Raw genomic sequence first — 23,544 nt, 5'->3', positions numbered from 1 at the left:
ACAACAACCACATGATCGAGTACGAATACTAACGCTAACTACCTACATCAACCACATGATCCAGTACAAATACTAAAGTACTTACACCAACCACATGAGCCAGTATGAACACTAACTACCTATGCTAACCACATGATCCAGTACGAACTCTTACGCTAACTACCTACACCAACCACATGATCCAGTATGAACACTAACTCTAGCTACCTATGCTAACCACATGATCCAGTACGAACTCTAACACTAACTACCTATGCTAACCACATGATCCAGTACGAACTCTTACGCTAACTACCTACACCAACCACATGATCCAGTATGAACACTAACTCTAGCTACCTATGCTAACCACATGATCCAGTACGAACTCTAACACTAACTACCTACACCAACCACATGATCCAGTATGAACACGAACACTAACTACCTATGCTAACCACATGATCCAGTACGAACACTAACTACCTATGCTAACCACATGATCCAGTATGAACTCTAACACTAACTACCTACACCAACCACATGATCCAGTATGAACTCTAACACTAACTACCTATGCTAACCACATGATCCAGTACGAACTCTAACGCTAACTACCTACACCAACCACATGATCCAGTATGAACACGAACACTAACTACCTATGCTAACCACATGATCCAGTACGAACACTAACTACCTATGCTAACCACATGATCCAGTACGAACTCTAACACTAACTACCTACACCAACCACATGATCCAGTATGAACACGAACACTAACTACCTATGCTAACCACATGATCCAGTACGAACTCTAACACTAACTACCTATGCTAACCACATGATCCAGTACGAACTCTAACACTAACTACCTACACCAACCACATGATCCAGTATGAACACGAACACTAACTACCTATGCTAACCACATGATCCAGTACGAACTCTAACGCTAACTACCTATGCTAACCACATGATCCAGTACGAACACTAACTACCTATGCTAGCCACATGATCCAGTACGAACACTAACTACCTATGCTAACCACATGATCCAGTACGAACACTAACTACCTATGCTAACCACATGATCCAGTACGAACACTAACTACCTATGCTAGCCACATGATCCAGTACGAACACTAACTACCTATGCTAGCCACATGATCCAGTACGAACTCGAACTCTAACTACCTATGCTAGCCACATGATCCAGTACGAACTCGAACTCTAACTACCTATGCTAGCCACATGATCCAGTACGAACTCGAACTCTAACTATCTATGCTAACCACATGATCCAGTACGAACTTTAACTACACTAACCACATGATAGAGTGCGGCCACTTACGCTAACCACCTACGCCAACCAAGTGATCCAGTACCACTAACGCTAACTACATTACTGCTAACTTGTCGCTAGCTTTTCGACATATTTAATAAACTTCATGTGTGTCCATAGTAACCACTCAGGAAAGAGGAGTTGCCCGCTGTACCCGCAAGTTTTCGCTTCCAGTCCCAGGTGAACACACCCGTCATCTGCCAATTACAACCTGAACTTCTGAACATCTGCTGCTTATACTTATACTTATTTGTACTGCTACTTGTGCAAAATTGAGTCTTGTTTTGCATTCACGTAAAATATTTTTGACTTCTGCTAAACTAACTCTCAAATGTTGTAATATTAGAGAAATGACTGATTTATGAACTGTTAAATAAACAGAAGAATCCTATTCATTTCAGAACATGTTTGTCGAAGTCTTTGGGGACTTCTGCTGCCACCTTCATTTCACCTGTTTTACCTGTTTCAGACTGGACTGCAATCTGGAATGTCTGACCTGTGGGTTCTCCTGCCAAACCGGGGATGCTATGGCCCGACATCTGTCCAACAAGACCAAGCACACCTGTCTGCTGACCGACAGGGCCGAGGAGGAGCTGTACGAGGAGGAAGGTAACGAACTGAGAGGGGCAGAGGGAGGGCTGTCTCACTACAGAGTTGGCACTAGGGTTAGGCAGAGTAAGCTAAAACATGGGTTAGATATCTGTAGCACACTGTGGTCACAGGAAAACTAGTTTGATTAAGAGTTAAGACCTTCACCCAACCTTGAAGGAGATTAGAAGGTTGGTGTGAAAAGTTAAGCCTGTTTTCTGCGTTGTCCAGATGTTCTCCCTCATCTTTTTATCCTGTGTTTCAGATCCGAGTTCTGTCGTGGGCAGGGGAGGGTTCGTCTCCATTGAACGCCTAAGCTCCTCCCACCTGTCCATCACCACCCTGGACCGACCCGCCCGCCTGTCCTCACTTGCTGCCATGACGATCACTGTGAGAGGCTCCTCCCACCCTCTTGCAAAGGTAAAACATTGGAGCCCGATCGTTAGCCCTGGTCTGGTTTCTGGTCTCACCCCGGTCTGGTCTCTCCTCTCTCCTCAGCCCGCTGCTCCTCTCGCGGTCTCGCGGCTCTCCGTGCTGCTCCATTCGTTGCTTCATGGCGCCGTGTCCGCCTCGAAGCTCTTTGGAGTCATGCCGTCTCTGATCGGGCAATGGGCGCGCGAGCAGAGGAAGACTCTGACCAATCGCAGGTGGTGTTGGGACACGACGGCCGGGGCTCGCTGGGTCCTCACCGAGCGCGAGCAGAACCACGTCGTGACACTGGAGGCCATTTTGGATCTGTGCCGCCGGACTCTGGGAACAAAGGCCCCCCTCCAAGCCAGGTCTGAACACTGGACTGAATTACGACTAGATAAAGGACTAAGCACGACTTAACCCGCTCTAACCACTCACGTTTCAGGTTGAACTGGGCTGTGGACTTCTTGTTGAGGCATGATCTTGGAGTTGAAACCAGAAGCAAAGAGCTGCGTGATATCGGCTACTCTGTGGTCACCAGCACCTGGGACAAGGTACGCCCAAACTGGACATCCTTTCTGTTCTGAAAGGGATTTTTTGATAGAGAGGGCCGTGTAAAACAAATGGCTTAGCTTTCAAAAAGGGCTGATTTCATGGTAATTATTATACATTTTTATGTCATGGATGTTTTTTGCTTCTTTTTTTTTTTTTTGGGTTAACATTAGGTTAACGCCAATAATGCAAAATAAGGGGTGGGGGGGGTCCAATCAGAGGCATCATTACCACCGGTGGGCTCAAATGGCTCTACATATTTTTTATTTATGTGTTTCGTTCAAAAGTGACGTGAAAATTATACAACAAAACTGCTATGTCGATGCAGTTTGAATGAAAAGAATCTCATGTTCTGTTATTGATTGGTTTTCATGTTCTTTATTATTATTAATTGACTGTGAAATTCTTCCGCAGTCAATTATTGGTTTTCATGTTCTTTATTATTATTCCTCTTCCATCTTTTTCCCGATTTTCTCCAGCTTTCAGCACCTTCATACTTTGTGCAATTTATGCAAGTTATGCATCAAAATGTTCCGCATGTTGAGGAGAAGGGTGCTATTACTTTTGGGACTTCTGCAACTTACGTTTTTTCCGCAATCGGCCAAAATGTCGGAGATTTTTCCCATTGACTTATAATGGGGCTGCCGCAAATCCATGCTTTTCTGCACTTTTTTCTGCATTTTATGCAATTTCTGCACTTTGTGCATGTTCAGCTTCTGCAACTTGTGGGTTTTGAGAAAAAATTGGCCTTCTGCAGTTTTCCAGTTTTTTTATACGAGAGTTTGAAATGTTTGCATTGGTGTGTATGTGGACCTGGCCCATTAGTGTGTATGTGCGAATCCAGCCAATGGGGAGACTCCAGGCCTTTCAGCCATTTGTGCAGCTTCTGCCAATCAAGCACTGAGGCCATTTCAACAGTTTGACCAGTTTATGGAATTTAAAAGTTTATGCAATATTAACAATTTATGCAAATTAACCACTTTATGCATTTTAAAGTGTTTATGCAACTTTAGAGTTTATGCCATTTAGGATTTATGGATTTTAAAGCGTTTATGCAATTTACATAATTTATGCAAATTAACCCATTCATGCATTTTACCACTTCATGCAGTTTATACAGCTTATGCAACATGACATTTTATGCATTTTACCAGTTTATGCAAAATAGATTATGCAAATTAAGCAATTTATGCAATTTGAACAGTTTATGCAATTTCTGCATTCGCTTCCCGCAATTCCGCAGTCAATCGCAATGGCGCAGCCATTGCATTTCTAGTTTTGTTTGTTTTACATCCATGCTTCCAGTTGTGTTCCTGACTGTCCGGCTCTCTCTTCAGGTGAGCTCCCTCGCCCTCCTTCCCCCTCGGTTCTGCTGTTTGGATGAATTCCCAGTGTTCATGGACACCACGACGCTCTCCTCCCTGGCCCCTGACGCTCTGAGAGTGTGGGGCAGCAGAGAGGAGCTCCCTCTGGTGGAGGTGCTGCTGTGCGGCACCTATGAAGGATCGCTGCTTCCGCCGATGCTGTTTTATAACAAAGACCTGCCTCCGCTGCCTCACGGCTTCCCCACCAACATCATACTCCATGCCAGAGACGGGGGCTACAGCCCGGGAGAGAGGGCACAGCTGTGGACCGAGCAGGTACAGGCATCGGGAGGGCATCTGACACAATCAGGTGTCTGAAGCATTACTAGACAACATAAGATCACACATAAGCATCCATCTATCTATCTACTATCCTGGTTAAATAAAGATCAATCCATCTGGTCCTTCCAGGTCCATTCATTACGATGATGTACATTCAGAGCTCTAAAGTGGTCATATATGTGACTGTTTCTTTAACCACTATGAAAGTATTGCTACTCCAGCGCATCATGGGAAGATCTGTGGCGCCCCTCTTTCCTCCATTAACCTCTTAACCCCCACCTGGACAGAGCACATTTTTTCAAGTTTAACGTTACCCAAATCTAAAAGCAAAAAAGTGGCTAAAGAGCAACAAAAATACACGACTTAAAGGGGCTAGATACAAGTTGGTCATTTTATACTCACTACTGCCACCTCCTCCATATGCTTCTCGTGCATGACGGCACTTCGGACCCGAATTAACACCTTTCTGAGTGACACTGCAGGATTTTAGAGGCAGTTGTGGTGAACAGGTCTGGGCTCATTCTACACATGAGGACATGGCTGGAACATGTCGGGGGAGGAAAATACTTAGTTTTAACATTTTTAAACTCTGTGTAGTCCCTTTTAAAGCGAGACACGGCAGGTGAAAGTATTGATTTTTCGCGCAGTGGTCGAATTGGAGATTTTTATCTATTTCCTCCCTTTACATCTTAGTTTTCATGTCAGAGAATAATCCTGCATGGGCAACCTGGAAGTAGCTGCTGCGCCGCGTAGAAAGGCCGTCTTTCCCGTGGGTTTTCATTCATAAATATTGACAGATTTTACATTCACGTGTCCTGCTTAGGGGCCCCGTGATGACGCTTCCACCCAAATATGGTGTTTTTCCTCCTACGAGACGCTGGAGCGGAAATGCAGAAGAACGGGCCGAGCATGCGCACTCGCTACAAAACTTCAGGGCTGGTTTTCTCTGAATGAGAGAAGCCGCACTCGGGCAGAGCCTGAGCCCTTATAGAAGCTCCCACAGACTCCAAACTTTACAGGCTGAGACACAACAAGATTTTGAAGGTTTTTTCAGAGGGATTTTTTAATATCTAATTCCTAGCCTGATTTATTCAGCTTTGAAACCAAAAAAACAGGCGGAATTTGAGTTTTTACAGATTTTTTCACTGATGATTAGTTTATTGAAAAACTAAACAAAATATCCAAAATCCCCTCTGAAAAAATCTTAGTTACTAATATGTCAATAAAATAAAACCATAAAATGTAATCTGGCTCAATTCATTATTTTGATTTCGTTGCCCAAAATATAGGCAATTTTGGCCATTTTAATGCTCAAAATGCCTTATTTTTATGTGAAAACATAAAATGACAGAAAAAGTGCAATACATTTTGTTCTCATATTTATATCTGTAATGTTCAGCAAAAGATTCAAATTGAAATCTCTACATTTATTTTTTTCCCCTATTCACCTGCAGTGTCTCGCATTAAGAGTGACGAAAAAGCATGAAAAAAGTGACAAAAGACTAATGAAAACGCAGAGAAAAACCACAAAAACAACGTGTCTAAAAACAATAAATAAACAAAACAAAATAAACTAGGGCTTAGCTTTCAAATGAGGCGTTAAATTGGCCTGTAGGCTGTAAGCTTCAGTCCAGAAGCTTTTGGATTTGGGTAAAAGTGAACGAGAGAAAATGTGCTCGGTTAAAGGCGGGAGGTAAGAGGTTAAGGACATGTACTCCCATCACAGTCTCTTCAAAGCAATGCCTTCAGGGAGGAGACTGCAGAAGCCACGGGCCACGTCCAGTTGACTGAAGAACAGTTTCATACACCAGGCTATCAGGAAGCCCTCACTGTGCTCCCCACCCCTTACCCCCCACCCCCCGCTCCACAACAAGGATGAGAGAATGAACTATTTCGATTCATGTCAAATGAGTTACAAATAAAGTCTTTGAATTCAATCAAAGCGGACCACTTTCACCTGGTGCCAAAGTCTAGTCAGACCCTCAGACTCCGACACATTTCAAACAACTGTTTTCATGGTGAATGGTCTCATAGTGGTCTTGTGACTCCTACTGTAAATGCCAGTACGATGATGCACTCACATCTGTCTGGACCGTTAGAGGAACCAAGCGTTAGTATGATCACATAAATATAAAACATCCTAAACCCCATGTGGGAGTTTGCTGATGAAAGGAGCTCTGCAGCGCCCCCTGAAGGCAGTTTCATATTCACCAGTGAAGGCCTGGTGGATCTCTGGTGGTGATTGTTCTGACCAGTGTCTGACTAACTGTCTTTTCCGTATTTCTCAGGTTTGGCTTCCTCATCTGCGAGACTCCGCCCCCTCTCTGGTCCTATTGGATGAGCACTGCGGTCACATGACTCCAGACTTCACAGAGCCTCTGCGGCGCTCGAACACAGAGCTCGTGTACATCCCTCAGGGCTGCAGCTTCTTAGTTCAACCCCTTGACCAGTGTGTGGCGCCGGTGGTCAGGGAGTTCCTCAAGGTAATACTGCTGCTACTACTACTAGTACTACTACTACTTCTTAGAGGTCGACCGGATCATTTCTCAATTTTAGGACCAGGAAGCGTCTTGCTGTCTTGGTGGTATTTACTGGAAGGACTGACAATAGCAATAGAACCTATTCTTCATCTGATCAGTGAAGGCATATTGAAAAAACAGGCATTATTTGGTGCAACTTGAAACATTAACTAGTATTAACATCAAAAATAAAGTAGTGATGCAGGATAATGCCAATATGAACCGATAACCGATTTTTCCACATGTCCTGATTCCGATAACCAATAATGACACTGATAATTGTGTATATATATATATTTGCACTTCATTTTGTGACAAGAACTCACTGTAACAGTTCACAGTTCTGCCCAAAATGTATGAACTCTATCAACAAATGTACAGGTGTATAAATATAAATCAAATAATGAGTTTTGCTTTGGGTTTGAGTCTCCACCTTTTTCTAAAGCTCTGGTTTTTTACAGTTCCATCATCTGAGCAGGTCTGACTCTGTTCATCTGTGTCACATCTCACCACTTCTACGTCCTTACTAGTATCATCATACTAATGAATTCTTATTTACAATACTGGAATATAGACAGTATTACAGTATTTCACTGAGTCTAGAGGCGTCTCTGACATGAGAGAGAAGTGATGCCAAATCTGTGACAGATTCTGACTAATAGTACGATACTACAGCACAAAAACAAGACTCTCTCCTGCATTGGGCTCATTTATGCATTTGTGACAAGCAGCGTGGCTCATTTCATCAATGTAAAACTCCTCTTGTTCATAGCGCTTCAATCGCGGGGCTATCGTGTTTCTTTTATCAGAAATACGAAGATAATACATGTGTTTAGGGCCCGCTCTGTGCTAATGTTGAAGTATCTTCGATGTAAAAAGTCAAAAAGCTCTTCCTTCACGGAGAGCGCCTGCACAGCTGTTTCGCTGGAATACTGGTCGTATTTTTCAGCTAAAACCGTGCAGAAGTCGGCCGTGGAGAGCGTATATTTGCTGCTGTAAATGTGCTGTCCTGAGTCTGCAGCAGCTCCGGGCTGCAGGACGAGCGGGGCAAAAGGCAGCGAGCTCCATCCAAAATCTATAAATGTTTCATAGAATATCAGGGTTCATCTTTTGCTACGCTGAGAAATGTATGGCAGAAGGATTTGAATGTAGATTTTAACGAACAGCAATGGAACAATATCTGTAAAAATATATTTTTAAAAATGTCATGCAACAAAATAACAGAGCAGACCTATAAATTCATGCACAGTAGGGTGCATCAAATTTACATGGTGAAATTTTTATTCCAAAATATCAAATGGCTGGCATTGCATTTTGTTCCTATTCATATACAAATGACTTTTGCAAAGTTTTGTGGAAATCCATTGAGATTTAGGGGTACCAACTAGCACATGAACTTCTGTAAAATATTGAAAAATGCGCAATTTTTAGTCTATTTTCCAAAAGGTTGACACAGAAAGGTAAAATAAGGTTACATTTTTTACAGAAACATGTTCTATAGGGTAATTCAAGCAACATTAGTGTGTCTGTCCTTTGGGAAACTTTGGGAATTTCTTAGAATTTACTTTTCTAGATTCTTCATTTACAACAGCTTATAGTCAAATGAATGGAGGACAATGGGACATCCTCGCATGGCCTGTGAACCTTCCTTGTGGGTTGGATCCACACCAACATTTTAGTGTTTCTAGGTTGGCTAGCCTGTATCAAGTTTGTTTAAAATCTGTTTTATATGTTGTGTAATTCTGGTCCAAACACCTAATGGAAATCACAGACAGACATGTTAGATCCAAAACAAAATGTTTTGGGCGCCATGTTGGAATGGATGATGCTTCACATTTTTTGTTGTCTTCTAATTGACTTTATTGTTACCATAGATATAATATACAAGAGATAGCTGGTGTTCCATTCAGCCCCACTCATAGTTTTGGTCCCGAGTCATCTGTGAAACTTACATGGATGCTTCTCTGAAGCCTGTTCCTTAAAATATGTCGCGTTGTCACATGGGTCATAGCGAGTTATAGAAAAAAATATATAAATCTTTGCTAGGCTTTTAAGCTGTTCTAGGGTGGTCTGAAGTCCCAAACAGAATCCTGTTTACCACCCCTGGTCACCAGAGGGTGGTACTACAGCAATGTCAGCTCCATGAGGACCATAGAGAAGGGCTTTCCTCGCCCATTGAATTGTGAGACACTTAAAAAAACAAACCCTAGTGGAAAATCCATCCATCCATTTTCTTCCACTTTATCCGGAGCCGGGTCGTGGAGTCAATGGACAGAGAAGAGATGCCCAGACTCCCCGATCCACACAGACCTCCTCCAGATGTTCTTGGGGGACCCATAGGTGACACCAGGCCAGCTCAGAGACATAGTCCCTCGAGCGTGTCCTGGGTCGGGGCCTCCTCCCAATAGGACTCCCGGGTAACTGAGCTCCTCACCCTATCTTGAAAGTAGCACCCAGCCACCCTGCGGAGCTCAATTGGGCCGCCTGCATTCGCGATCTTGTCCTTTTGGTCATTACCCAGATCTCATGAGCATAGTGAGTGGGAACCTAGATCGATCGGTAAATGGAGAGCTCAGCTCCCTCTTCACCACAACAGTCTAATACAGCGACCACATCACTGCTGAAGCACCTTTTTCATGCCCTCGGATTTGGAGGTGCTGATCCACGGCCACTTCACACTCAGCTGCCCAGAGCACGCTGAAGGTCCTGATTTTGAGGCTCCCAAAATGGACACCCTCCGCTTGGCAAGCATGCATTGCAAGATCTGACAGCTTAACGCCGGTGATGATGCCATCCTCACTGGTGCTGCTAGGGCCCAGAACAAAGACCAGGCTGCGACTGCTAGTCTGGCTTGGACCACTTGGTGAGGGCAGCATCTTAGCTGGATCCTGGGGTTTTGTTTGTTTGTTTGTATACGGTATTGTCACGTAGGGAAATTTGTCCTCTGCATTTGACCCATCTTTCAGTGCCCCTGGGGCAGCCCGTAAGGAGCAACAGCAGCACCGCCATGTGGAGCCAGGCTGACGGTCAGAATCACTTGGCTGAAGGATTCACCTATTATACATGTTCTTAGTGGTAGGGGAAACCGGAGTACCCGGAGGAAACCTATGCAGACACGGAGAGGGAGAACATTCAAACTCCACACAGACCCCATACGGGTGGGAATCGAACCCAAGACCTTCTAGCTGTGAAGCACGAACACTAGCCACTGTACTACCGTGCCACCCGTTTGTTGTGTTGTAGAGTGCCTGAGAATGAAATGATACAAGGACAATATAGGATTGGATATCTTAGCATACCTAACATCACTCAAATATGATGTATTATACAAGCATAAGCCTCATATCTAAGCTCTACATAGACAAATTCATCATAACAATGAGAATCTACAATAACATCACTATCAGAGTAACTGCACTCACAAATGAATTAATGTGAATTGAACAGCTACATTGCTACACTCAATAAATATGAGACCCCAATACTCTGAACATGATATTTTCTCTAAATTACCGTTGATGATTAGCGTGATAGCTTTGCTAACATATTTATGTCCGGGTTCGATTCCCACCGAGGGACTGTGTGGAGGTTGCATGTTCTTCCCGTGTTTGCACAGGTTTCCTTCGGGTACTCCGGTATTCCCTACCTATTAAAATGGAGGATGGGTCAAATGCAGAGAACAAATTCCTCTACAGACATTAATAAAGGGAACTTAGCGTAACTTAGCTTATCTAGCTAACTGTTGCTAGCAAGCTAACCTTAGATGTAGTGAGCACGAAATACCTCTAAATATGACTAGATTTAACTAAATAATTTCATTATACAAAGAAACAACTGCAGATATGGTAATGATATGTAATAAGAGTACACATACCCAATATATAACATCACTCAAATATGATGTATTATACAAGCATAAGCCTCATACCTAACATGTAACGTGGATGACTCTGCGTTGTGTTATTTAGTAACGGTCAGGAGACGGGGTTGTTTTACAAGGGTTCTTTATCTGTGCAACAGACAAAAACGGCTGGTCAGCCTTGAACCTGGAACACCAACACTCATAGCAGCTCGGCTGCGCATTGACAGAATGGTCAAATAAATACAATAAATGTAAAAATAAATAAATGTACCTGTGCAACAGACAAAAACGGCTGGTCAGCCTTGAACCTGGAACACCAACACTCATAGCAGCTAGTGGGGGGGGGTACACGTTATACACCGTTAGTGGTGGTTTAACAAATAATCAAATAAAAATGTAGAAATTATATAACTAAAACATGTCCTTAATAATTCTACTATCATACGACATTCATACAAATGATGATTAAATGTAAAAATACAACTTAAACAGACACCCCAACAACCGTGACCTTACCTCGGCTGCGCATTGACAGAATGGTGCCGAGCTCACGTCGCCCCCACTATTTATAGAGTTTGCCGCCACTAGAGGGCGCTGCCCCACGATTAACACCAGTATCAAGTGGAATACAATAATTTACTGTTACATTCCCCTCTGCTGAATTCCACTTGACCCATAACAAAAAAAAACAAAATAGACCAGCACTGCACAGGGTACAAAAAAAAACAGCGTGTAAAATCCATACTTATGTGTACAGGAAACATATAAAGCACTCTAGTTCCCAACCGTACTAGCGAGGTTATGTTGAGCACCTGACACAGCTACAAAACCCAGCGAAAAACTATCCCCGAGGGATCAGTGTGAGACCGGAATGGCCAAAACCCATCTACACACATAGGGTAAATAGAATATGCCCACTTACATATTCTGTAAATGTAACTGCAGGTACACCTCAAAGTACATAAAACAAAAATCACGCTTGTACAACAAACAGTACAAACTCAAAATGGCAACATCACCAAAATGTTGCAAAACTCTCCCCAAAAAAAATGGGTACTGAAAACTACTAAAGTCCCGAAAAAAAAATTACAGGACTGAAACAGATTTTTGGTGCATCATCTGAATAAGTCGAGTCACTGGTCTCAGTAAACGTCCAGCTCTAGATCTATGGTCAGTTACTGCGTTAACTGAAGTCACAGTGGGGACGATAGGCATGTCAGAGTCAGGGTTCACAGTAGTCTCTGGGTCAGGGTGTGGGACAGGGGTTTGTGCGAGGCTAGAGTCCACAGAACCACTCTCTGGCTCATTCAAAGGGACATTGTCCGGGACAGCATCCTCCACATTTGTCACACTGCCCGTATTTGATGGCAACTCCGACACCCATGCTCTGGTTCTAAACTCTGCCGATTCTGAGGATACATCAGTGACTGTAGACCTACTGAGGTCCACTGAACTCGATACGGGGGACAATATTTGTTCCTCTTGGCTATTTAGTTCGGTTTCAGGTAAGGGCAAAAAGTTCACTGGCATTATCAGATTGCGATGTACGACTTTCATCTGTCCATTTGTCGGGTTTTGAATCTTAAATGTGTGGCTCTCATCATTTTTCTCCACCACCACATAGATTTTATTCTCCCAGCGATCAGCGAGCTTTCTTTTGCCACGTTCACCTTTGTTGGCCAATAACACACGATCATCCACTTCAACAGGAGCACCGCGCACGTTCTTATTGTACAGTTCAGTGTGGCGCTGAAGTTGTTTTGTTGCTGTGGACTGTGCTACTGCCATTGCCTCTCTCATGTTTTGACGCAAGGATTCAACATAGCAGTCATAGTCCACAACCTCCGGATCCTTGAGCACAGAGCCAAACATAACGTCCACTGGCAGGCGCGGAACTCTCCCAAACATGAGCAGGAATGGGGCATAGCCTGTTGTCTCGTGTATAGTACAGTTGTATGCAAACGTCAGTGATTTTAGAGCTTGGGGCCAACGATGTTTTGCTCTTGGTGGAAGTGCTCGAATCATGTTGCCAATAGTACGGTTCATCCTTTCACACGAGCCGTTACCCATTGGATGATAGGGAGTAGTGTGCGATTTTTGCACGCCTGCAACATGTAGTAATTCCGCTATCAGAGCACTCTCGAAATTGGCTCCCTGATCAGAATGCAAACGTTTTGGAAATCCATAGACACTGAAGTAGTTGTTCCACAGCTGATGGGCGACTGCTTTGGCTGACTGGTTAGGACACAAGAAGGCGTGCGCCATTTTAGTGAAATGGTCTGTTGCAACAAGCACATCAAGGGACCTATTAGCAGAATCTTCAGCTGTCCAGAAATCAATACTGACAAGTTCAAGAGGCTCAGAGGTTCTAATATTTTCTAAAGGCGCTCTGGCTTCAGGCTCAGGGGTTTTGCTTACTACACAGCGCCTGCAGTGTTTAACATAGTCCATAACATCCCGAGAGAGCCCTAGCCAGTGAAACCTCTGTCTTGTTAAGTACAAAGTCCTTTGCTGCCCCTGGTGGCCAGCCTCATCATGAACACCTTTGAGCACTTTGTGGCGCAATGAGAGGGGGACAACAAACAGGTATGTTTTTCTTTTATTGACTGGATCCTTTGTCACACGGTATAGTACTCCATCTCTCATAGTTAGTTTCTCCCAGTCCCGCAATATTTTGTTTGCACCAGCAGATTCCTTTGCACGTTCCCTCCTTGATGGTCTCCTTCCTCTTTCCACATAGAAAATGACTTTGCTCAGATCTGTATCATTTCTCTGTTTGTCCTTTAATTCATTGTGGGAGAGAACCTGAGAGTCAATTTGTGGGGGCAACATGACTGACTGCGTGAACTGGGGCAGGAGCAACGCGTGTGGGCACAAGTCTGAATCGCGGCTTTTAAGTTCATTAAGCACAGCAGCGACCTCTAGCGATGATAACGAGCCAGACCTAGCAACTGCCACACCTTGAACAACAGGTTGGCCACACTCGGATGTCATGTCAGGTGGGTTAGCAGACCACCGAAAAGCATCTTGAACGCCATTAGCACCGACAGCAGCAGCCTCAGCAAGTAACTCATTATATGGTACCCTTGTTAAACGGTGGGATGCACTGGACTGTACGAACGGCTCTCTGCTTAAGGCGTCAGCTACTACATTTCGGGGACCAGGGATGTATTTTATATCGAACTGGAAAGGCGCAAGTTTAGAAATCCACCGCTGCTCACACGCATCTAGACGAGCTTTGGACAAAATGTATGTCAATGGATTATTGTCCGTCCACACGGTAAACTTATGACCTCTCAGCCAGTGGTGGAATTTATCGCACACTGCCCACTTTAATGCAAAAAACTCTAATCTGTGCGCAGGATACTTTGACTGGGCGTAAGTGAGGGATTTACTTGCGAATGCGATTGGCCTTGCTGTTGTGCCACCAGGAGGAACTTGCGACAAGACAGCACCTAAACCATCTGTGGAGGCGTCAACTGAGAGCAAAAAGTGGTCGTTAAAGTTCGGATGCGCCAAAACGACTTGGTCTAATAAGGCCTGTTTCAGTTTGTGAAAAGCCAGCTTACATTCATCAGTCCAGTCGTCAGTTCTTAACTTTTTACGAGTCTGGTGGCGTTTTCTACCAGCTCCACGTGGACCTTTGGACCCTGACGTGAGTCGGAACAGCGGCTTGGCTATGGCTGAACAATTCTCAATAAACTGCTGGTAATATACAACCATACCAAGAAAGGAGCGGACTTTACGCTGTGAGGGGACTGAAGTGCCATCCTCCATAAGGTCTGACTCTTTTAAGGAGGTTATGGCAGCAACTTTATCATGGTCAGACTGGATACCATTGGCACTAATGATATGACCAAGGAACTTAACGGAGCGTCGCAGGAAGTTGCATTTCTTTGGTGCGAGTTTAAGGTTGTGGCACTGGAGCCTATCAAACACCATTTGCAAACGTTCGAGGGCCAGATCTTCATTTGGGGCGAACACTAAAACATCATCCAGATAGCATAAAAGACTCATAAAGTTCTGGTCGCCAAAGATGCTCAACATCATCCTCATGAACGTTGCCGGACTATTGCAAAGGCCCTGCGGCATCCTATTGTACTCGTACAATCCGAATGGTGATGAAAAAGCTGTATATTTCTTGTCCTCCTCATGCACTTCCACATTGTAGTATCCTGAGGTCAAGTCCATAGTTGAGAAGAAGGCATTACCACCTAGAGCAGCTAGGGCATCGGCAGGGTGAGGGAGCGGATGCGCATCCTTTACTGTGCGCGCATTGAGCCAGCGGAAATCATTGCATATTCTCAAGTCTCCTGATCTCTTTGAGACTAGCACGAGGGGTGACGCGAATTCACTGCTGGACTTTCTTATAATCTCACGCTCCTCCATTTCATCCAAGGCCTGTCTTAGTTTTTCATACTGCGTTGGTGGTATGCGCCTGCATGGGAGCCGAAAAGGCTTTTCATCTAGGACTCTGATACGGTGCAGATAACCAGTAGCCTTGCCACAGTCTAGTTTGTCTCTGGAGAAAATTGACTCGTACTCCACAATGAGCTCAGCAAGCTTAGCTTTGTACTCAGGGGAAACTTGACATGACTCAACATCAATGTCTGACAGACCCAGCTCACTTAACTTAGACTGGAGAGAACTAGAGTCAGGACACAGCGACTTAAATTGGGGACAGTCCGGTAAAGTGGAGGTATCTGAAACAAGACTGGGCACATTTGATCTAGCACTTTGAATCTGTACCTGTTGCTGAACAGACTGAGCACCAAACTTCTCCACTGATTCACACAAAGAGACGTCAGCTATCTTAGCATTACGTTTGAGAGTGACATATTTGTGGGACGGGTTTATTACTTTGAGAGGCAGCCAGCCATCAGCTCTTAAAAGTGCAACAGCTCTACCGACTATGACTGTTCTCGGACTGGATTTAGCACTTGTTGGCTCAACAATAACTTCACTACCAGCCAACTGTTTGTCCACGTACTGCATCTTTGCCCACACTAGGTGCTCTGTCATAGGCTCCAGAGTAACAGCTTTCCTGAGTTTGAGAGTTCCGATCACATCCAAGACATTCTCAGTTTCCACTCCTGCCATTAAACTCAACAGTCTCCGTTCTGCATCACTCCCGCAGGTGAGCTCTGAAGGGCATTGGCTCTGGAAATCCCTTTTCAGTCTACTGATCACGTACCGTAACAGGTTACTGCCAACAATCAGATCTTCGCTCTGGCCATTGACAACAAGAGTCGGGACAATTACACTGCAGCCATAGATTTCCATTGTGAGATCACACACACCCACAGGTAGAGTTCTGGACCCGCCACATCCAATTAATACAGCGTCCGTTTCACCAAGGGTGGGGTCTATAACACCTTGCTGCAACAACTGAGGGACTAGACTAGCACTTAGAGTACAGGCCATCGAACCGCTGTCTAGTAAAGCAGAGACTTTTACTTTCCCACTCAGTGTTACATTCTCATAGAATAGTTGATCATGCTGCTGAAGTCTCTGAACATTTTGAACTATGGGTGTGCGTCCCATTTCTCTTTCTTTGCAAATACTTTGATAGATAAACTCCTCTTCATCACTCACATTAACATTAGGGGAATCATTTTTAGGCCTAACACTTGCCCCTCCCACATGCAGGCCAGCTAGTTTTCCTGCTGCTGCGCTGTGGACTTAACAACACTGACAGCATTTGGGCACTCCGCGCGCGTGTGGTCAGGTGCAAAACAGGTGAAGCACAGACGTTCGGACTTGCAGTGATACTGAGTAGTGTGGCCATTATCACTGCACACGGCACAGGGCGCTAGGGACTTGACTTTGGAGGGCTGGCCGCGTGCATTGTACTTACTGACATATCTGGGCTGCTGTGATTGTTGAGCAAGTACACGTTCGAGCAGGGCAAGTACTCTGTCCAGGCGGTCAGGTGAACCCTCTGCCTGCTGTGCAGACGGCGGCGACACAACAGCAGCTTGTGACGGTTTTGCATTAGTGGGATTCACACTCTGGGCAGGAGCAGCAACCTCCTGGCGCTGCGAACACAAGACAGTGTTTATTTTCTGCTTAGATGCCTGCTTATGGTCTCTACAGTGCTCAACCAACTTGTCATGAATATCAGCGACAGTCCATTCTTGCAGTGGTCTGCACTTGAAAATGAGTGACAGTTCAGTATCAGGACAGTTCTGAATGAACATGGCAGCCAAATCACGGGATAGATAGTCAAAAGTTTTATTTTGTCTTTTCAAAGAGTCCTCAGTCACCTCTAGGGCTCTGTTTAGTCTTAGCCAGTAGTCAAGGGGTTGTTCACCAGAGAGGGGTTTTGTCGCATAAAAGTCAGCTAATGGTAAACTAGAGGTCAGTGTGTCACTGAAGTGCTGCTTTAACATCTCAAAAATGGGCTCTGGGCCGTCAGTCAGGGTCAACACACGCTTACAACGTATGCCCACTTTAACCACTTCACGCGCCCTCCCTGTGAGCTTCAACAGCACCTCATCAGCTTGATCAGACACAGGGATGCCCCTTTTCTTCATATATGACAGCATCATAACCTCCCACTCCTGAACAGAACATGTGTCATTACCATCCCCTTTAAAACTCACAGGCTCTTTAACGTCCTGGCGTACAATGACATTCAGTAGGGAAGGGTCATTTAACGATGCCCCAACTGCACTAGGCGCAGTACTCAGACGTGACTCAATGCAGGATGCAATACTCTCACCAATTGAAAGCCCAATGTGTGATGCTATATCAGTTAGCAGCTTTTCACTTACACCCTCATTTCCCTGTGCATCAGGGCGCACATTACAGTTTGGGTTCACAGAAGAAACATTGCCAGGTTGTTTTAAACCATTGCTCAGCTTTGGTGTGGATGCTTCTGGATAAAATAAAAGAGCACCTCTGCCTAGACTAGCTAAAGGCTTAGAGGTGTAGACTGGAAGCCCCCTCCCTCTTCCAACAGGAGTACTTTCCATGATTCAATATAAAACTTCACAAAACAAAACTTGAGGTGAAACTAAAATAGTTCTCAAAATTGGCCCAAATCACACTCAGAATTGTAGGGGAGAAGGAAAAAAAAAGTTCATTGTATCAAAGCCACATATAAAATAAAGTCATTCAGTATTAGCGCAAATACCATTTAACCTCATCAATGGTAAAACCTGAGAGCATCAAGGACCGATGCAGATCACTGCCACCTCTTCTGAGCTGCAACGAGTCCGTGCGTACTGCGTAGCTCCGTGGGCGCGCGCTCCAGTTGGCTCCAGTTGACGCGCTGCCCAGACGTTGGCCGAAGCGAGCAGCGCGAGCGGCACCGGGTTGATGCGTGGAGGGCGGGTGCGTACTGCGTAGCTCCGAGGGCGCGCGCTCCAGTTGACGCACGATCCAGACGTTGGCCGAAGCGAGCAGCCCGAGCGGCCCCGAGTTGATGCGTAGGGGGCGGGCAGTTGGCGCTGGCAAGTCCCGCTGGATCCTGGATGTAACTGCCGGGCGGCTTTTGCGTCGCGGTGTCCACAGGCTAACCTCCGCTCGATGTTGTCACAGAAAACGGTCACGGCACCAGTGTAACGTGGATGACTCTGCGTTGTGTTATTTAGTAACGGTCAGGAGACGGGGTTGTTTTACAAGGGTTCTTTATCTGTGCAACAGACAAAAACGGCTGGTCAGCCTTGAACCTGGAACACCAACACTCATAGCAGCTCGGCTGCGCATTGACAGAATGGTCAAATAAATACAATAAATGTAAAAATAAATAAATGTACCTGTGCAACAGACAAAAACGGCTGGTCAGCCTTGAACCTGGAACACCAACACTCATAGCAGCTAGTGGGGGGGGGTACACGTTATACACCGTTAGTGGTGGTTTAACAAATAATCAAATAAAAATGTAGAAATTATATAACTAAAACATGTCCTTAATAATTCTACTATCATACGACATTCATACAAATGATGATTAAATGTAAAAATACAACTTAAACAGACACCCCAACAACCGTGACCTTACCTCGGCTGCGCATTGACAGAATGGTGCCGAGCTCACGTCGCCCCCACTATTTATAGAGTTTGCCGCCACTAGAGGGCGCTGCCCCACGATTAACACCAGTATCAAGTGGAATACAATAATTTACTGTTACATTAGCATACCTAACATCACTCAAATATGATGTATTATACAAGCATAAGCCTCATATCTAAGCTCTACATAGACAAATTCATCATAACAATGAGAATCTACAATAACATCACTATCAGAGTAACTGCACTCACAAATGAATTAATGTGAATTGAACAGCTACATTGCTACACTCAATAAATATGAGACCCCAATACTCTGAACATGATATTTTCTCTAAATTACCGTTGATGATTAGCGTGATAGCTTTGCTAACATATTTATGTCCGGGTTCGATTCCCACCGAGGGACTGTGTGGAGGTTGCATGTTCTTCCCGTGTTTGCACAGGTTTCCTTCGGGTACTCCGGTATTCCCTACCTATTAAAATGGAGGATGGGTCAAATGCAGAGAACAAATTCCTCTACAGACATTAATAAAGGGAACTTAGCGTAACTTAGCTTATCTAGCTAACTGTTGCTAGCAAGCTAACCTTAGATGTAGTGAGCACGAAATACCTCTAAATATGACTAGATTTAACTAAATAATTTCATTATACAAAGAAACAACTGCAGATATGGTAATGATATGTAATAAGAGTACACATACCCAACACAAACTTATAAATACCTTATAAATTACCTCAGAGCTCTATGGTGACCGGTTAGCACCATTGCCCCTTTATCCACAGAAACACATGTGAGTTGGCACCCCTAAACCTTGTTGTATTGGAAAAATATTTTGCATGTGTTGTTAAAACATACATTGGAACACTTTTGGCACCCAGCCATATCAAAATTCAAAAAAAATATTTTTTGATGCACCCTAATGCACAGAGTATACTTAACTCCTCTACGACTGAGTAGAATGTTCCCAAATCTATCTTCAAAATGTAATCGATGTAAAACACAAACAGGGTCCTTTCTTCATATGTTTTGGGAATGCAAACACCTAACTGAGTTTTGGAACTCTGTGCATGACTTTATGGTTAAAACGATTAAAAGACCCCTAGATAAATCAACAATAAGATGCCTGTTTGGTATAGAACCGGATAGACAAATTAGCTCAGTAACACAGAATCAACTGGGAATTATTGTATATCTAGCAAGGAAATGTATTTTACTTTGTTGGAATCATGATAGACCACCAACATTTTTTATGTTCGAACAAATTTTGCAAGATACTCGACATTTGGAGTTCCAAACGTACTCTGTAAAAAACAGGCTGGATCTTTTTGAGGATCTCTGGGGACCTTTTTCTTAACTCCGACTCTGTGACCATGTGACCACCATATGCGACCATAGGTGACCTGTTGAAGACTACAACAATGTACTAAGCACCAAAAATCTTGTTTATTATTATTATTTTTTATTTATGTTTATTAAATTTTTATTTATTTCTTTACTACTATTTTTTTTAAATTTTTATTTAATTGTTTTTATTTTTTATTTTTTTTATTACTCTCCGAACCGAGCACACTTTCTCCTCATTTTTTTCCATCAATTTTTTTGCCCCTTTTTTTTATTTTTTTATTTTTTGGTTGTTGTTTTTTTGTCGTCACATTTATCAACGATTTCTGTTAAGTTCTTGGCCAATCCCTTGTTGTGTTTTTGACATATGTTTACCAGTCTTCTATGGCCTTTTTGTTATTCTTTAGCCACCCTATTGCTGTGTTTTTGCCACTTTTTTTTAGCTTACTATATTTATAAATTTTTCTGTCTGTTTATTCATATTTTTGCCACTTTTGTTTGGTAGCTTGTTACTCTTATGCTGCTAGTTTTTTATTTATTTATTTTTTTTCTTCTTGTGTGGCATTTCTATCACTTATTCATTGTATTTTTTATTTAGTGATTTTTTGTTTTGTTTTTTTTTTTGGTTTTTTTCTGTCTCTTTATTATTACTGTTATTGTTATTATTACTATTACTATTATTTTTACTATTATTTACTAAATTAATTTTTGGGTCTATTTTATCTTTTTATTTTTTCCTGCTGTTTTGATGTTTGTTTTTTGGATAACTTATATCATACATATTACAGTCTGCTAGTCCGGTGCCTAAATGTAATTACTTTTATCTTTACTTGCTGTCGGAGGATATTATTACTATTATTATTTTTATTATTACTATTATTATATGTGTGTGTGTATATATGTGTATATGTGTGTATATGTATGTATGTGTATATGTATGTATATGTGTGTGTATGTATGTATGTATATGTATATATATATATATATATATATATGTATTTTTTTTATTTATTTTTTTATTTTTATTTTTTGTGGTTGTTTTGTTGTTGTTTTTTTCTACTATTATTATTATTATTATTGTTTTTATTTTATTTATTTATTTATTTATTTATTTACTTATTTATTTATTTTTTAATGATGTAACATAACCCACTTCCCCCGTGCCCCCCCACTCCGGGGGATCATACTATAAAAGCATTAAAAAAATAAAATAACAAAAAAAAAGGCAGCGAGCTGGAGCCGCAGATTCAATGCAATTTGAGCTTATAATTATCGGGCCTAATTATCGGCTGGAGTTTTTTTATCGGCTTATCGGGGATGGCGTTAAAAATGCAGATAATTATTGGTGGCCGATATTATCGTGCATCCCTAAAGTAAAGCTATAAGGGCTATATAAAGTAAGCTAATGTGAAAAGAATCTAGATCTTGTCACATTAGCTGAGCTTCCTCCTGGGGAGAGGGTTCAACAGTTGGACCTGCATGACCTCGGGCCCTGTAGACGAACCGGCCCTGGAGTGATCGGATCTCCAGCTCATCACCTTCTCATCAGAAGAGCTGCAGTCTCTGCCTCTCCCTGACGATGGCGCCAGCGTGCCACACGGGTTTTGTTTGTTGAAGTGGTTTAGTTCAGGGGTTCCCAAACGACCCCCAAAAACACTCAACAGACATCTCAGAACAATCTTCTTAAAGTGTAATCAGCATTTATAATAATTTAAGGTGTAAAATTAAAAGATCTGATTGAATGATGTTTGGACACTGTATGTTGTTGTTTGGCTTAACTTGCACCTAAACATGATGTTTTTAATCAAAAATACATCCTATTCAATGTTAGAAATGTAAAAAATATTGTCTTGAAATCATCCCGTGACCCTCAATGAGTTGAGGTGTATTTGAGTTAAGTGCTTGACAATAACAGTTGGCTCTTGTGTTGAAGGTGCGCTGGTCCCAGTTGGTCTCTCAGAGTCCAGACTGCAACGAGTCTGACCTGATCCTGACTCTGGCCTGTTGGTTCAGCGAGGTCAGCCACATCCTCAACACCGACAAGACCTTCATCCACAGGTCAGTGCAGTAAATACTACTGCAGTACACTCCTCCACTCTCACTGGGCCCATGTCTGAAGTTCACCAGAGTACAGGAGTGTAAGGACACAGATGTAGTGCAGTGGGTGAGTGATGTGCAGCTGATAGTGCTGCCTACAACGTTTCCATTCAAACTACATCGAAAATATTACATAATGCACCACTCTACAGACAACTACAATACAACATCTGGAAGAACACGGTTTAGTCCTCTGCGTCTTAGGTTTGAGTCTCAGCTCGGGATGTCAAGATGAACTGTTTTTTGTTTTTTTCCTTTAATTTACGTCTCATGATAGATCGATCGTACACATGTCAGGACCTCACGCTGTAGTGTATTAGCACACCGTGGTCACGGCTGAAGAAACAGCCCGGTGTTCAATCCAGCCCAAAACACATGAAGTCAGTGGCAGAGTAAATGTTACCACAGGAAGAGTCCCAAAAGAACCATGTGCAGCTGCGCTTCACTAAAGAGAAACTGTGAAATCAGCTGATTTGTAATTATAGTGAATTCATTGCCTTGCCATTATTTTATATGAAAATAAAAGATGACAGGGGCTGAATGTTCAATTATGTTTAACATGACAATAAATGTGTTTCCATCAGAGAAATTGCGCGTCTCTCTAAAATTCACTTTTTCTTGTAATGCCATGAATAAATGTTCATTTAGGCGACCTGCTTCCTAAAGCTAAGCAAAAGTGTCTATACTAACTAGCTGCTACTGCTCTGAAGTCTCGCAGCACTGTATAAATGTCAATGGCAAGGCAACTTTATTAATGCTGCGCATTTCGTGCACAAGGCAACTCAATGAGCCAATTTCATTTAAAGGAATAGTCCACCGTTTTTACATACTGAGATATGTTCTTACCTTAGCTTTGACGAGTTCTTTAGGACCTGTCTGATCTTCACCCGTGCCTTCAGTCACGTAAACACAGCGCAGACGGCGTTAGCATTTAGCCTAGCGGATTTCGAACTACTCCTACTCCTACTACTCCACTTCACGTAACCATATTTAAATAGGGAAAACGTGGAAGAGCTTGGTAGCTTCTGTCTTGACCTGTTTTGGAGCTATAGAGGAGAGAGGGAGAGGCTAAATGCTAACGCCGTCTGCGCTGTGTTTACGTGACTGAAGGCACGGGGGAAGATCAGACAGGTCCTAAAGAACTCGTCAAAGCTAAGGTAAGAACATATCTCAGTATGTA

At 43.1% G+C, this 23,544-nt stretch overlaps 1 protein-coding gene across 1 annotated transcript in view; it reads left to right on the top strand.

Annotated features, from left to right (window-relative positions):
- Positions 1–23,544, top strand: part of LOC306973380 (uncharacterized protein) — a gene marked incomplete at its 3' end in the record, with an annotated part of 38,999 nt that overhangs the window by 13,168 nt on the left and 2,287 nt on the right. Inside the window, exons 15-22 of the mRNA XM_079570306.1 lie at positions 1,437–1,505; positions 1,795–1,934; positions 2,179–2,333; positions 2,412–2,692; positions 2,770–2,878; positions 4,214–4,516; positions 6,811–7,005; positions 22,201–22,325. Coding sequence (XP_079426432.1) covers positions 1,437–1,505; positions 1,795–1,934; positions 2,179–2,333; positions 2,412–2,692; positions 2,770–2,878; positions 4,214–4,516; positions 6,811–7,005; positions 22,201–22,325 — 1,377 coding nt within the window. The remainder of the gene's footprint in view (positions 1–1,436; positions 1,506–1,794; positions 1,935–2,178; positions 2,334–2,411; positions 2,693–2,769; positions 2,879–4,213; positions 4,517–6,810; positions 7,006–22,200; positions 22,326–23,544) is intronic.

Source organism: Gobius niger, assembly GCF_951799975.1.
Source record: "Gobius niger genome assembly, chromosome: 14".
Lineage (NCBI taxonomy): Eukaryota > Metazoa > Chordata > Actinopteri > Gobiiformes > Gobiidae > Gobius > Gobius niger.
The sequence above is the reverse complement of the archived record's forward strand: the minus strand, read 5'-3'. Positions and strand labels throughout refer to the sequence as shown.